General features: G+C 51.0%; 1 protein-coding gene across 1 annotated transcript in view; it reads right to left on the bottom strand.

Moving 5' to 3' along the window:
* SDK1 (sidekick cell adhesion molecule 1) overlaps window positions 1-14,404 on the bottom strand; it is a 965,381-nt gene that overhangs the window by 123,113 nt on the left and 827,864 nt on the right. Inside the window, exons 26-28 of the mRNA XM_030795976.1 lie at window positions 12,033-12,148; window positions 10,204-10,393; window positions 7,715-7,813 (exon numbers count right to left, since the gene is read on the bottom strand). Coding sequence (XP_030651836.1) covers window positions 7,715-7,813; window positions 10,204-10,393; window positions 12,033-12,148 — 405 coding nt within the window. The remainder of the gene's footprint in view (window positions 1-7,714; window positions 7,814-10,203; window positions 10,394-12,032; window positions 12,149-14,404) is intronic.

Genomic DNA, 14,404 nt, shown 5'->3' with positions numbered 1-14,404 from the left:
CTGCAAAACATCTAGAAACAGCCCCCCATTGTGGGGCCGGGGGTCCCACTCGGGCCCATCTCCAGAGCCGCGCCTCCAGCATGTGAGGGCTCCTGTCTGGGGAGGCTTAATTGTTCCAGACAGTGCCAAAGAGACAGAGTCCTCGGGAAGAGCCTTGGGGAGTAGCATCCGGAAAGAGGTCAGCTGAGGTGGGCCCAGGGAGAGCACTATGCAGTGGGGGCTGGAGGCAAAGCCACTAGATCTGAGAGGGAGACGAGCAACCTGTAAGGTGCAGGCTGGGGTGGAGCGGGGCGGCAGAGAAGGCACGCAGGAGCAGTGCCGCTGTCTGCAGCAGCCAGAGCACGAAGAAGGGAACCTGTGTGCTCCCGGGTAAGTGGTGACAGGCGGACAAGGCACTCTGGAGGTCACACTTCCGTGGGCCTGGCAGGAGTCACCGTTTGCAGAACTGGCCCAGAGGTGCACAATGAATAGGCTCATGGCAGGACAGAAGAGTCTTATTTTTCAGAGAGGCCTGAGGCCCTGCCCCATTACGAGATCCTTCCCATCGATGGACTCTCCCTGCCTGAGTCCCCAGGGCTCCACCCAGCTCCAAGACAGCCCAGACAGCGCAGGGTGAGGCCCTCTGATACGGTGCTAAAGCTCTCAGCCCCTCGGTCCCATAGCGCTCCTGGGGCTTCAGCTTTTCAAGATTTTATACACACACACACAGACGTACATATATACACACATATATATACATACAGTTGTTTATACATATAGATAGATAGATGCTTCTTTCGTACTAAAGGCATCCAAAAAAAGCAGGAAAAAAAAAAACAAACCCATGAAATCACCTTTGGCCCTAGGGTGGGTGCCCCAGGAGCAGACTCTGCGGCCAAGACTGGAGTGCAAGTGGCCATTTGGGAGGTCACCCCAGGAAAGAGGGAGTGGGTAGAGAAGTGAGACGGAGAAGAAGCTGATGAATGTGTGTGCATCAGGGCAGGGGCCATGGGCTGGGCTCCGCCCCCCGGGGGGGCCAGTGGAGAACCTGTTAGCCTCATGCTCCACGCACGACACAAGGGAGAGCTGCAGTGTGCACCCACTGCTTCTCAGCAGTTGGTTGAGGGCTGTTGGGGGCACCCTTTGAATGTACGGCCCAGTCCTCAAAACCTAGCAGGCTCTGGCAGCCACAGAAAGCCCTTGGGCAGAGTCCCAGGTGATGGCCTGGAAGCTGGGGTGATGGCATGCTGGTCTACAGCAGGGCCATGCTGCCACTCAGAGATAACTGTAGCTATCTTGGGGCTTTTTTTAGTAATCAATTTTCTTTTCTTTGCCTTCCCTCCTTGCTTCCTCTCTCTCTCTCTTTTTTTTTTTTTTTTTGAGACAGAGTTTTGCTATTGTTGCCCAGGCTGGAGTGTAATGGTGTGATCTCGGCTATACTGCAACCTCTGCCTCCCGGGTTCAAATGTTTCTCCTGCCTCAGCCTCCCAAGTAGGTGGGATTACAGGTGTGCACCACCATGCCCAGCTAATTTTTGTATTTTCAGTAGAAACGGGGTTTCGCCATGTTGGCCAGGCTGGTCTCGAACTCCTGACCTCAGGTGATCCGCCTGCCTCGGCCTCCCAAAGTGCTGGGATTCCAGGCATGAGCCAGCGCCCGGCCTTTGGTAATCATTTTTCTGTGCATGTGAGGACTCAACAAAGCTGGATTTCCACACTCAATACGAGTTTTCATTCTGTGATTTCTGCACAACATAGCAAAAGGATGTTTTCCCTTTAGAAGCATGAATTTTAATGACTGCTTAATACTGCGCTGTGTGGCAGTGCTGCTGGGCCGAAGTAGGAAGGGGGGAGTTTGCAGTGGGGTCGCCCTCCCCTCCCCTGACCTTTAGGATGCAGGCCTGGCAAAGCCCCAGTGAGATAATGTATGCAGATTGCAAAGCACGACGCCATCCCTGCTAATTGCAGAAATCTAGGTTCTTCTTCTCTCTCTGATCTGGTTCCCTAGGCACTGGAAGAAAATTCCTTGGCCTGTGGGTTCTATTTGTACCTTCCTATTATTTGCCTTAAAATAAAGATAATATCAGCTGATCGCCACACTACGGTCTGCTGAACATAAAGATGAATGCCTATAGCTCACCTTGACACGTTTAAGAAGTCCTAGACTCGAAGGACAATAGAAGACAGCTTTTTTTCTGTACATAAATGGCACAAAGGAGCAGCTGAGTAATAGTCCTTGCATTTTTAGAGAATAATGATAGATGGTGTTCAGAGATAAGAGCGTTTCTGTGGAAAAGGCTTGTTATGTAATTACGGTTACAGCAAGATCAGAAACACCGGCGTGCTGAACTTCAGCAACGCAAGGCCAGAAGACGGCAGCGTGTGCGAAGGAGGAATGAACAGGCCGAATCAATAGCAGCAGTAAAATGCGGCTTAAGAGGAGCCCAATTTTTAAGGGTATGGGTGAATTATGATAATACAGGCATTAAAAGGAGCAAGGCCAAGTACGAGACACATTGATCCAAATGGAAGATTAAAAACATCAAGTGAGAGGCCGGAGTGGGTTTCTGAATACACCTGGAAGACGGAGGCGGCACCGCGCACTTACACAATCAGAATCCAGAAAGGGACTGCGCCACGGGCCTGAGACAAGTTCCAGAACCGTCCACTGCTTGAGACACAAGAAGGTGGCACTAAGGAGCTGAGGCTGGATACTGGAAGCCTTATAGGCATCTCAGCTCTGGTTCAGCCTGAAGACTGACACCACAGATCTATACACAGAGCAATTTGGAGACTTCTATCTGGACTAAATTTAGGTGGCTGCAAAGCCTTTGAGATAGGGTCTCGCTCTGTTACCCAGGCTGGAGTGCAGTGGCGCGATCTTGGCTCACTGCAACCTCCACCTCCCGGGTTCATGCCATTCTCATGCCTCGGCCTCCTGAGTAGCTGGGATTACAGGTGTGTGCCACTGTGCCCAGCTGGTTGCAAACCTTTAATGAATTGTGCACTTCCCTGGGAAACAAAAGGCATTGTCTGAGAGTTGCTGTTGAGCGAGCATCACTGGGGCCCCAGTGCTCAGGACCCCAAAGCACGACCATCAGGGGCATGTGCTGCTGATCTCTCTGCAGCTGCTGTTGGTGGGCAAGTGGGTCAGAGAACCCGCAAGCCACTGAATCACCCCAGGAGGCCCACGCTGGCCGAGCCTAGATGCCGTGGCCTGTGGGTTTTGCAGCTTATCCATCCAAGGGCTGGGGATCAAAACGCTGAATCTGCAAACAGGGATCATATTTGCTGGAGCTCCTGATTCTCAGCAGAGTTCCCGCACGCCCTTCGTAATAAGCTTAAAGGTAAATGTTAGGCCCTCCTGCTGGCAGGGCGGGATCCCGCATGTCTGCCCAGGGCAGGCCCACATGGGTCTGAAGAGCCCACGCATCATCATGTTAGCGTAATAGCAGTCGAGGCCATGTGGTGTCAGCTGGTGGGTGAGGGAGGGACATCTCACCCCATCAGGGGGTTCCAACCCCATCCAACCAAAGAAAAGTTCTAAATGCTAAAAGCGCTCCACAGTAAAATATTTACGCAAATAAGCAAGTGTTTTCTCCTCTAGGCGCCTGCCGTGGTTCATGCTGTTAATCTCTTTTGGAAATGCAAGAACATGTTTTGATATAGATTACAAAAGCTTGGGCGGCAGAGGTGTTTATGTACTCATAAGGCCACCTGCCAGAGTGGGAACATTGATTCAAGGTCTCTGGATGTAAAGTGAGTCAGGTGAAAAGATGTTTTGCTTTCTCCCCTGCGAACACCCATCTGAATTTGCAGGAAGTGTCTTCCCGTCTTCCTGCAGCCTCCACCGTGTGGTGCGCCGGCTGTGATGACACAGTCACAGGTTACCCGGACAACATGCATTACAATTACAACCCAATGCTGCATGACAGAGGAGGCTTGGCAGTGAGCTTGTCTGCTTCGCAGGTAGACATGGTGCTGTGTGATTCAGCAGTGTTTGGCATGGCTGGAGTGCTCAAAGTATTTAAATGATTATCCTTCTCCTTACCTGGGCTTCAGTGGCTTTCAGTGACCACAAATCAAGATCCATACCTCTCGATGCACATTAGGAACTCTCTGTAACCCAAGCAGCCTTCTAAGTTTTCTTTCTCTTGTCGGCAAGAACCCTCTGCTTCAGCAACCAGAGTCATGCAGGACAAATCAAGGCAGCACACCACTGGTGCATGCAACGGGAATACTAGGACCAGGCTGAGCCCCCAGTGATCCAGGAGGAGCTCCCAAGTCCAGAGAGCCTCCAGCCTCCTCTGGTGCCAGGGAAACGATGAAATATTCCATGTGATACGGAAGCTAACGTTTACTCAGCACTCACTATGTGGCAGGCACTGTTCTAAGTGCAACTCATTTAACCAGTGAGGGAGGCACAAATGTGCTTCCCCTTTGACGGATGGCGAAACTGAGGCATAGGAATGCTAAGAAACACGCATAAATTCACCCAGCTAATAAGCATAGGCTGAGATCTGAGTCCAAAACGTTACCCACGCTGCCGGCCTACTTGTCAGTGATGTGGTGTTGAAAACACAGGGGGAAGGAAAAGCAGGCAGCCCCAAGGTTCGTGCCATCTGACTTGTGCAGATGAGAGCTGCTTTCTTTCTTGCTATTTCAGTGAATCTGTAATGAACATCCTTGGACGTTTCTCCTTGTGCACACAGGCAATAATTTCTCTAGGGCGAAGGCCTGGAAGTGCAGAGCGTCTGGGGTGCGGTGTGAACGCGCTCACCTTTCCTGGGTATTGCCAGGGCACTCCCCAAAGTGGACGCACCAACTCCCGCTCCTGGCAAGGGTGTAGGGGTCTTGTTCCTCCATATCCTCATGTAAACTTGGCATTATCACCGCTTCTTATGGTGCCAAATCTGGTGAATGTTAAATGGGATTTCATTGCGGCCTCAATTATCATTCTATAGTGCTCTTGTCATCGGAAAAAGAAAATGTCAGAGACACTCTGGAAAGTAAACGACAGATGATAAAACCAGCTGATGGGCTCACTGGACAGTGGGCCTCACGCCGTTCCGGCGGGCGTGCTGAGGAGAAGCCTGACCAGGTGGACACATGCAGGCAGCGGGGCAGTGAGGACCCGGGGCTACAGAGGATGTCGGCGTGAGTCCTCAGGAGGGGCAGAGGCCCCGGAGAAGCGGGTGTGTCAGGCAGAGGGCGGGGCCTAGAGCCAGCTGAGGCCAGAGCCTCCCCACGTGTGCAAGGAAGCCCTGAGTCAAAGTCACAGCACTGGAATCTGAGCATGGGTCCGTTTATGGCAAGAGAGAAGCACAGATGAAGAGAGGAGCATGCTTTGCTCCTGCACTGCTCCCACACCTTCGCACTCCAGAACTGATTCTTGGCAGCCCGGTAAGCTGACGGTGAGTGGACGGAGGTGACCACAGAGTGAGGACTTGCTGGGAGGGTGTACCGAGGCCAGCAGTGGGAGCCAGGGGCCCTGCCAGGGTGGAGGTGGGGCTGGGGTGACCCTGCTTCTTCACGGGGAACACCGTTCTTGTGGACTCCTGTGCCTCTGTCAATGTTTCTTGTTTCACAGCATGCTGGGGACAGCTCCTGGGTAATCAGATATTAGTCCTGCTTGTTCCAGAAAAGGCGGATGCCCGGGTGCTGTGCTGAGGTTCAGGCCTGCCTAGGTGGGGCTCCTGCAAATCTCTTCGCCACAGCTGTCTGCTGGGCAGACCATTTCCTACCCCAAGACTGGGCTCACTGCGCAGGCACCAGATGTGGCTCCTAGCTCCCTCTCCGCCGGGCCAGGCCCTGAAATGCTCAACTCCACGGTGGCTGCTCATCTGAGATTTTAGTAGCAGGAACCCGCAGTTCCAAAGGTCGCCTGATTGAGAAATGCCGTACTCAAAGCCAAACACTTCTATCTAGCAACTCCAGAAATCATGTAAAGAAAGAGGCAAAGCGAAAATAGGCCACAGCCTCCTTGTGCAGAAGACTTAGGAAGCTCCAGGCCCCCTCTCAGGGAAGCAAGGGCTCAATAAATATCTGACTTTCCATCCACCCTTCTCAGGCTGCCAGAGTGATTACCTAAAAGGTAAATCTGATCGCGCAGCTTTCCCACTCAAAGACCTTGGATGAGCTCCTGCTGCCGTTCAACACAGGCCTCCAAACTTTTTTTTAGTGATGTGAAACTTTCTTCAAACCAAGTCTTAGAATCCTAAGATCAAATGCAGGCAAAAGTGGTGAATTTTACCACCTGTTTGTAAGTCTGGGTTTATAACTACCGTTAATCACCTAGAACACAGGCTAGCTGAATCAGGGGTGTCTGGTATGGCAGGATCCCGAGAGCTAACCTGGGGCTGGGGCAATATTCTGTGGCTGCTGCGCTTGCCTCTAACAGCCCAGTTTAAAATGTCCAGGTCTCAGGGCCACATTCTCCAGGACACAGCAGGGAGCTCACAGTAGCTCAAGACCTGGCCCAGCCTCCATCCCCAGCCTTGGAGCTGTCAGTGCTCCCACAGGCTGAAAGCATTCGGTCTTGGCTGAGTGGACAGCCCTCTTCCCTTCTTACGAGGCTTTAGAAGCCACCTATCTCCAGATCCCTCTCAAAAGGAGCTTTCCACCCACAGAGACCCTACCCAGAAGGAGCAGTGTGTGAGGCGCTGAATGAAACCTCTTTCAGATGGCTTATCTCACTGTACTCTCAACGTGTGTCTCCCTTACGGGACTGTGGGCAACTTGAGGACGGGCGTGCCTCATTCATTCCTCACCCCCCACTGTGCGTACGACACCTGCACAGGGAAAGTCCTTACTTTGTCTCTGTGAAAGGGTGAATGAGTCAAGGAACTGGGGATGTTTTAAAACAGAATTTGCTGCTTTGGGGAACTGGGAAAAATTCAGGCTTTTCATCAGTGTTACCAGAGTTGGTATGCCGGCTGTAATGCTGAAAAGTCAGAAGTAAACACATTCCCTGGGACCCAAGGCATGTGCTTCATCTCAGTGGCTTTTTACAAGGATGGGGTGCAAGTGCTGTAGCAGAAAGATGTTTCCAAGAAGATGGGAACAAAGGCTAGGTCTGCATCTTCTCTGAAAAACTAGCCTGTTGTTTCTCAAACACACATCAAAATAGCCTGATATTTCAGAGAGGAAGGGAAGGTCGGTTACAAACAGTATCGCCATGAGCCGCAAACGAATGGAAGAAATTCCAGGTTAACAAAATGTAAATTTCATTCCGTACGAAAAACCTTTAGTACATAGCTCAGAAAACAGTCAAGAGGCCCATGATCATCTTGGTTCAGGAAATGCCAGGCTGCTGGAGACAGGCTTTTGTTTAACCTCATAAACATCTAACAAACAGGGAAGACACCAACTTGATTGTTATTTCTCTCCTTTTAAACACCATCACTCTTTTTTACTTTTAATTCTTATTTTGGGGATAGTGTCTTGCACTCTCTCCCAGGCCGGAGTGCAGTGATGCAATCTTGGCCCACTGCAGCCTCAACCTCCTGGGCTCAAGCGATCCTCCCACCTCAGCCTCCCAAGTAGCTGGGACCAACAGGTGCATGCCATCATGCCCGGCTAATAGTTTGAATTTTTTCTTTGGAGAGATGGGGTCTCACAATGTTGCCCAGGCTGGTCTTGAACTCCTGGGCTCAAGCAATCCGCCTGCCTCGGTCTCCCAAGGTGCTGGGATGACAGGCCTGAGCCACCACGCCCAGCCATCGCCGCTCCCTTACCCAGGATGATGCCGTTGGGCTCCTCCGGAGGTTGCCACACAATCCGCACGGAGGTGAGTCTCACTTCGGGGAACACGAGCCTCACTGGTGGGCCTGGGGCTGAACGGGAAACCACAGGGATTCAGATGTCAAGACAATGTTCCTTGGGTGCGTGACAGGTTACACAGGATTCCGAGGGTGAGCTGGGTGCAGTAACTACCGCAGGCTACGCTGTGTGGGTTTAGAACCTTCTAAAGTTTTGGACTGATGACTTTTGGAACCTCACTGGTAGTGTGGCTCCCTCAGGATCTTGAGCAAACCCTTCCCTTTAAACCCTGCCCATCTGCTTTCCAAGACTCAAAAGCAGGGCTCACGAACTACGCCAGGAATAGTGTGAGTGTAACCAGCCTACCAGGACACAAGTAGACCAGTCACTAAATGACTCTGAGAGCAAACATCAGGTTGAGAGGAAGGATTTCCCTCATCTGAGCTCGGATTCCCTTACTGGGTTTGACATCTGCAAAGCAGGTGGTAGATGAGGCGGCCTGAAGTTCCTCCTAGCTCTAATGGAGGTTACAATTTCTGATGAAATAACATGTTTATCCTCAATCATTTCTCTCGTAGGCATGCCACCTCTCTCCTGCATCATCCTAGATAATTAAGAGTTGATGTGCACCAATGCATATAATAATTCTTGTGTGTGGTTCGGTGCACCAATAATTCAAAAAGCAGCTAGGTGTGGTGGAACTGCTGAATAATAGGGTCGTGGCCCTCATAAAATACATTTACTTAAACGAACAGGCAAGTAAGTGTGTGGCCAGTGTGAGAGCTTCTTGTTGGAATTAATAACTGGTTGATTCCCAGGTAAAAGGCAATGGGCATGAAACAATTAATATGAAAATAAAAGGATGTATGTTCGTCATTCTGGGCTGCTGACATCTGTCCTTGGCTATGAAGCTGGGAACAGTATTTTAAATTCTGAACGTGTGTTATGACGCCTATTTTTGGGTGAAATAAATGTCTGAAGGAGGCCACAGGCTCCCAACTAGGATTAAGTCATAGATATGCAAACGCTGACTTCAGTCTTAAGTAGCGTTGCTCCCCTGAGCCCTCTCCCGGGCTGTTTATGGGGACTATGCTGGAATGCAGAGGAGGAAGGCATGTATGTCTATACGAGAGCTGTGGGAAAGGAAGCAGCGGCATTCCAGGACTCACCAGCGCCCGCTTCAGGAGGGAACAGTTGCAGTGGGCCTGCTGTTACACACAGTTTCCAATATGCCCCCTTTTACTTTCATCTGGGAGACCTGGAATACACTGGAGCTGGACGGGGGGCCTGCTGTTACACACAGCTTCTAATAGGCCCCTTATTACTTTCATCTGGGAAGCCTGGAATACACTGGAGCTGGATGGTGGGCCTGCTGTTACACACAGCTTCTAATAGGACCCTTTTTACTTTCATCGGGGAAGCCTGGAATACACTGGAGCTGGAGATAGTTTTGCAAGGAAACAACATCCACATCCCCGTCCCCTCCTGGATCCCCCTCTAGCCTGAGACCTCATGTCAGGGAAGGATGGACAAAGCCTTCTGCAGGGTTCCCGTCTCTCCCTGAGGCGAGGCGAGGATCAGGGGTGGCACTCTCAGCAACGTGGAGAGAGTGCTTTCCACTCAGCAGTTAAGAGGGTTTATGGGCTCATTTAGTTACTCAGCAAAGAGGCTTAAGAAAACCTACAGGTGTTTCACTTCTTCAGCCACTCTGATCCCCATGGTGGGTGTTTTGGGGGGGAGATCCGCATTTCTCTCCCTGACATATTCATTACAGTCTGTTTAATAATGAAAATGTAAAGGCGCTAACCTTTACGTGTTTGACATCTGCAAAGTGGGAAAACATATGTACCGATGATTTAGAGTTCCATGAAAACAAAGCTGGCAAGGTGTGCTTGTTATTCAGGTCCGGAAACAGGGAGCTGGGGACCCCGGGCCATCAAACACAGGGCTTTCTATAACCTCTAATTACCTCCCACAATGCAAACAGTGAGACCGGGGCAGTACCCAGAGAATTAACGCATGAGGTCCACTGTGGATTTTTTAAACTATAGTAGTCCCCTCCTATCTGCAGTTTCAGGCATTCCCTGGGGGTCCTGGGATGTGCTGCCAGATAAGGGGGCACTACACTAGGCGTGTGCAGCCCCTGTCAAGAGGAGTGTCCACAGCTCACATCCACAGCTCAGCCCCGCCCCAGCCTCTGCTGCCTCTCCCCAGCACTGCCCATGGCAGAGTTATGAGGGAAACTCTGCACAGGTTCATAATTAGGCTGTAAAAATCCACTCCAGGCTGAAATTGGCCATATAAGTGCTAAGCGACTGAAAAACAATTTTGTTTTGTTTCCCTCAACTGCAAAAGAAAGTGGTTTGAAAATTAAGTTAAAAGCGACAACAGTCCAAATTGTTTGCATTGGAAAGGCCAACCTGGGAGGCAGTGAGGCTCCCGAAGGCGTGAACGCTGGACCTACCATCGTCTTTGGTGCGCTCCAGGATGAGGGGCGTGCTGGGGACCCCGTTCCCGATGCGGGTGAACGCCAGCACCTGGAGCTCGTAGAGCACGAACTTGCGCAGGCCCGCCAGCAGCGCCGACTGCGTGTGGTTCCCTCGCACGATGTGGCTCCGGGGCTCCGGATCCAGGTCTTTGGCCCGGAACAGGATCTGTGGTATCAACACAGCACGAGGGTTATGAGGAGGTGGGTGCCAGGAGGGACTGCCGTGGTGTGGGGCAGGACACCTTCGTGAATCAAGACCCAGCCAACTGTGCTTTCTCCCTGAGGATGACTGTGTGCAGGGCTTGTGGATCTAATTTGTCCATGCTGGCATTTGGGGAGGAAGGTGGTGGTAAAGTGACTGCGCTCCAGGGGAGCTTGAGTTAGTGCCCACGGCTTGGCGAGCCTGCTGCCTGGTCATAATCTGCAAGATCTGAGGGCCCAACTGCAGCCATGCCAACCACAGCCACTAAAACAAAGACTCGATTATGAACACAGACACATTCTGCTTCCTGCCACAGGAGCCAGCAGCCCCCTGGGTTTCCCAGCCATGGAAGCTGGGTTCCTGCCCCAGAAGACCTGCTGTCCTCACACAGACCAGGAGTTCTGGCCTCCTTGGGCCATCTGCAGCTGTGCATGCTGTAGGCACCCCACCCCAAGCTGCTCTGCTCCAGGGCACCCCACCCCAAGCTGCTCTCCTCCAGGGCACCCCACCCCAAGCTGCTCCTCCTGCTCCTCCAGGGCACCCCACCCCAAGCTGCTCTGCTCCAGGGCCCCCTGCTAAGTCCTCACTCAATGCCCACCCTCTCTGAACTGCTCCCTGAGATCGGGGACCTGGAAGGCCATAAAGGATAGCATCAACAGGGAGGCATTTGAAAACAGCACAACAAGCACGTTTCTTGGGGCCCCAGGAATGTGGTGTGAAGTTTTGGTCACTGAATCCCCTCAATGGGACTGCCATGTGTCACAGAGCCAGTAGGGCGCACTTAGAATGCCCAGGGAAGTGGGAAGACATAGGAGAGCAGGCAGGGGAAACAAAGAATAGGGATGTGAAGTATGGAAAGGTGGAGGAGGCATGCGCAAAACCCAGGGAGCAGCACTGAGACAAGCGTGGCCTCACTGGCTGGGTCCAAAAAAGCTCATTGTGATGCTTGGCATTGCTGAGCCAAGGAGCAGATGGAGAGAGAGCCTGTCGCCCCTGAGTGATGGAACGAGGAACAGAAGGGGGTTTTAAAGGGGTGGGGTGGATGCATGGAAGATGGAACCCAGAAATGGCTCCCCAGAGAAGCTGGGACAGATTCAACCCTTCCAGCGGATGCCATTGCTAGGACCGTGATGACACACACAGAAACATGCACACAGTGATCCACCTCACCCAGCCCTTCACACGAGCAAGGCATGCTGTGTAAAAGACCCACTGAATTCTCACACCAACCCTGGGACAAAGCTACCATCATTATTCCCATTTTACAAGCGGGGAGACACAGGCACGGGGTTTCAGTAACTGGCCCGCGGCACTGAGGCCAGCGAGGGCAGAGCCAGGTGCAGGCCCGGAGGTCAGTTCCACTCCGGCTGTAGTTTTCTTCTGGCGCCCTGTTTTGGCGTTTGTGGTGTGGTTATACTGATGCCTAATTCCCAGGCTGCAATGAGGCTTAGATAAGACAACTGGATGTCTTAATAAAAATCACAAACTGGCTGGCGCTGCAGATCTGTGGGAGAAGAGGAAGCTCGTTGCTTTGGGGGAATGGCACGTGCTCACATTTCCCCAGCCCACTCTTTAAGCGAAGGGAGGTCATCCCATCACACACCTTGTAGCCCAGTATGAGCCCATTCTGGTCCTGTTCCGGCACGGATGCCCACGTCAGTAAAATCTGGGTCGAGCTGACAGCCTCGGCTGACACGTTCTCAGGGGCGGCTGAAGGAACTGCAAAGAACCAATGAAGTAGATTGGCATCCAAAATCTAGAGCATCTACATATAAAGATCCAGCTTTCACCCAAATAATCAAGTTGTCCTTGAAATAGCAACGTATTCGGAGCATTTTGTAGTGATCAGATTAAACCTGCAGGAGTATAACGGACATGTAAATCTCTTTAATATTAGCAACAAATTCCATAAATCCTGGGTACTTAGCAGCTCAATTTTACCTGAGTCCACTCAGCAAGAAAAAAAGATGCTCGGTCTGTTTGCTGTATTAACTTGTGGAAACTGCAGACTTTTAACTCAAATAGGAAATCCTGACTTTCAGACACACACCAGTTCACTGACAGCTCTAAACGTGGTATTCCATGATAGGGACAGGAGAGGCTGAAGAGAGGAGGGGATGTGAGGATTTACACAAAAGAAGGGGAAGGGAGGGTAGGTTGACTAGGTGCTTATCCGGTGCCTGTCTGTGCCAACTGCCTTCAGTTACATAATTGCATCTAATTCCACAATGATCCCAATGAAGTAGGTATCATTATCCCTTTTCTACCGATCAGAAAACTAAAGCTGAGAAAATCACATTTATCCATTTCAATGAATGCTTCTCTACAAGGAGATGGGCAGCCGAGGCCAGCCATGCCATTCTTGACCCATACACATGTAAGAAAATTTTCTTTTCTTTTTTTGAGACTGGAGTGCAGTGGTGCAATCTCGGCTCACTGCAACTTCGCCTCCTGGGTTCAAGCCATTCTCCTGCCTCAGCCTCCCAAGTAGCTGGGATTACAGGCATGCGCCACCATGCCTGGCTGATTTTTGTATTTTTAGTACAGACGGGGTTTTACCATGTTGGCCAGGCTGGTCTCGAATGCCTGACCTCAAGTGATGTGTCCACCTCGGCCTCCCAAGTGCTGGGATTACAGGCGTGAGACACCATGCCCGGCCCACATGTAAGATCATTTTCTTACTTTCATGCAATCTCTCTTCTGTCTACAACATCACTGAACTAATTTGTCTTGATATGGTTGCACTGATTCAGATAAAATATGTATAAAAGCAGTGAAAGTAAAAACAAGGGCATTATATTCTAGACAATCTCTATTTGCTTTGTTAATTTTCTTGTGGACCCATTTAAACTTCAAACACCATTCAGATAGGAAAGCCCGGACCTGAGCTAGCCCCCAGCATTCAGGGAAGGCACTGTTTATAAACAGCATGGAAGAGTTGCTCTCAGCTGGGCCTGAAGATCCTGCCATACTTCAGGGCCCCCATGGTTGAAAAAGGAGGAAAGACACTTCAAGTCCACCATGTCCCATTTGGGGGGTTCACTCTGCAGATGAAGCAATGGAGATTGTGGGAGGTTACTGTTTGGTGGCAAAGTCTCCTTTTGAACTCGGGTGGTCTCCAGAATACCAGGGAAGTAGCCTGGAGTGATGGAGTAAGGCTGGACTCAGGGTGGGAGCTGGAGATGCTGCTCTGATCAACTGTGTCTCAGTTGTCCCATTTGGGAAAGGCTAAGCCTGGCCTACCTTCCTTACTTAAGAGTCTTCTCACTCTCCCCTCCTGGTGGCCAGCACTTGTTGGTCAGCAGGTGATCAATAGCTAGTTGTTTTGAAGAAAATGAAAAGAAGATGCTATGGCCAGTCCTAGCCTATAGAGTGAGAATGAAAGCAAACACTGAGGTGCCTGGTAGGGCAGTGGCACACAGAGGTGAGTGGAAGCATCTGTTCCCTTCTCCTTCACAAGCCCTACTAGGGCTCCAAGAACAGCAGGATGCACGCATGCACCTCTGTAGCAGGAACACTTGCGGGGACTTCCTCTGCTCTTTCATAGACCCACTCATCTATCCATCCATCCATCCATCCATCCATCCATAAATCAATCCATCCATCCAGTGATCCATCCATCCACCCATCCATCCATTCACTCATCCATTCACTCATCTATCCATCATCCATCCATCTATCCATCCATCCATCCATCCATCCATTCATCCATTCACCAATCCATCCATTCATTCCTCCATCCATTCATTCCTCCATCCATCATCCATCTATCCATCTACACATCCATCCATCCATCCCCCATTCATCCATCCACCCATCCACCCATTCATTCCTCCATCCATCATCCATCTATCGATCTACCCATCCATCCATTCATCACCCATCCGTCCATCCACCCATCACCCATCCATCCATTCATAAATCAATCATTCCATCTATCCATCCATCCATTCACCCATCCATCCATTCACTCAA

This window comes from Nomascus leucogenys, chromosome 17 (assembly GCF_006542625.1).
Source record: "Nomascus leucogenys isolate Asia chromosome 17, Asia_NLE_v1, whole genome shotgun sequence".
Taxonomy (NCBI): domain Eukaryota; kingdom Metazoa; phylum Chordata; class Mammalia; order Primates; family Hylobatidae; genus Nomascus; species Nomascus leucogenys.
This window is presented reverse-complemented; position numbering and strand designations above follow the sequence as displayed.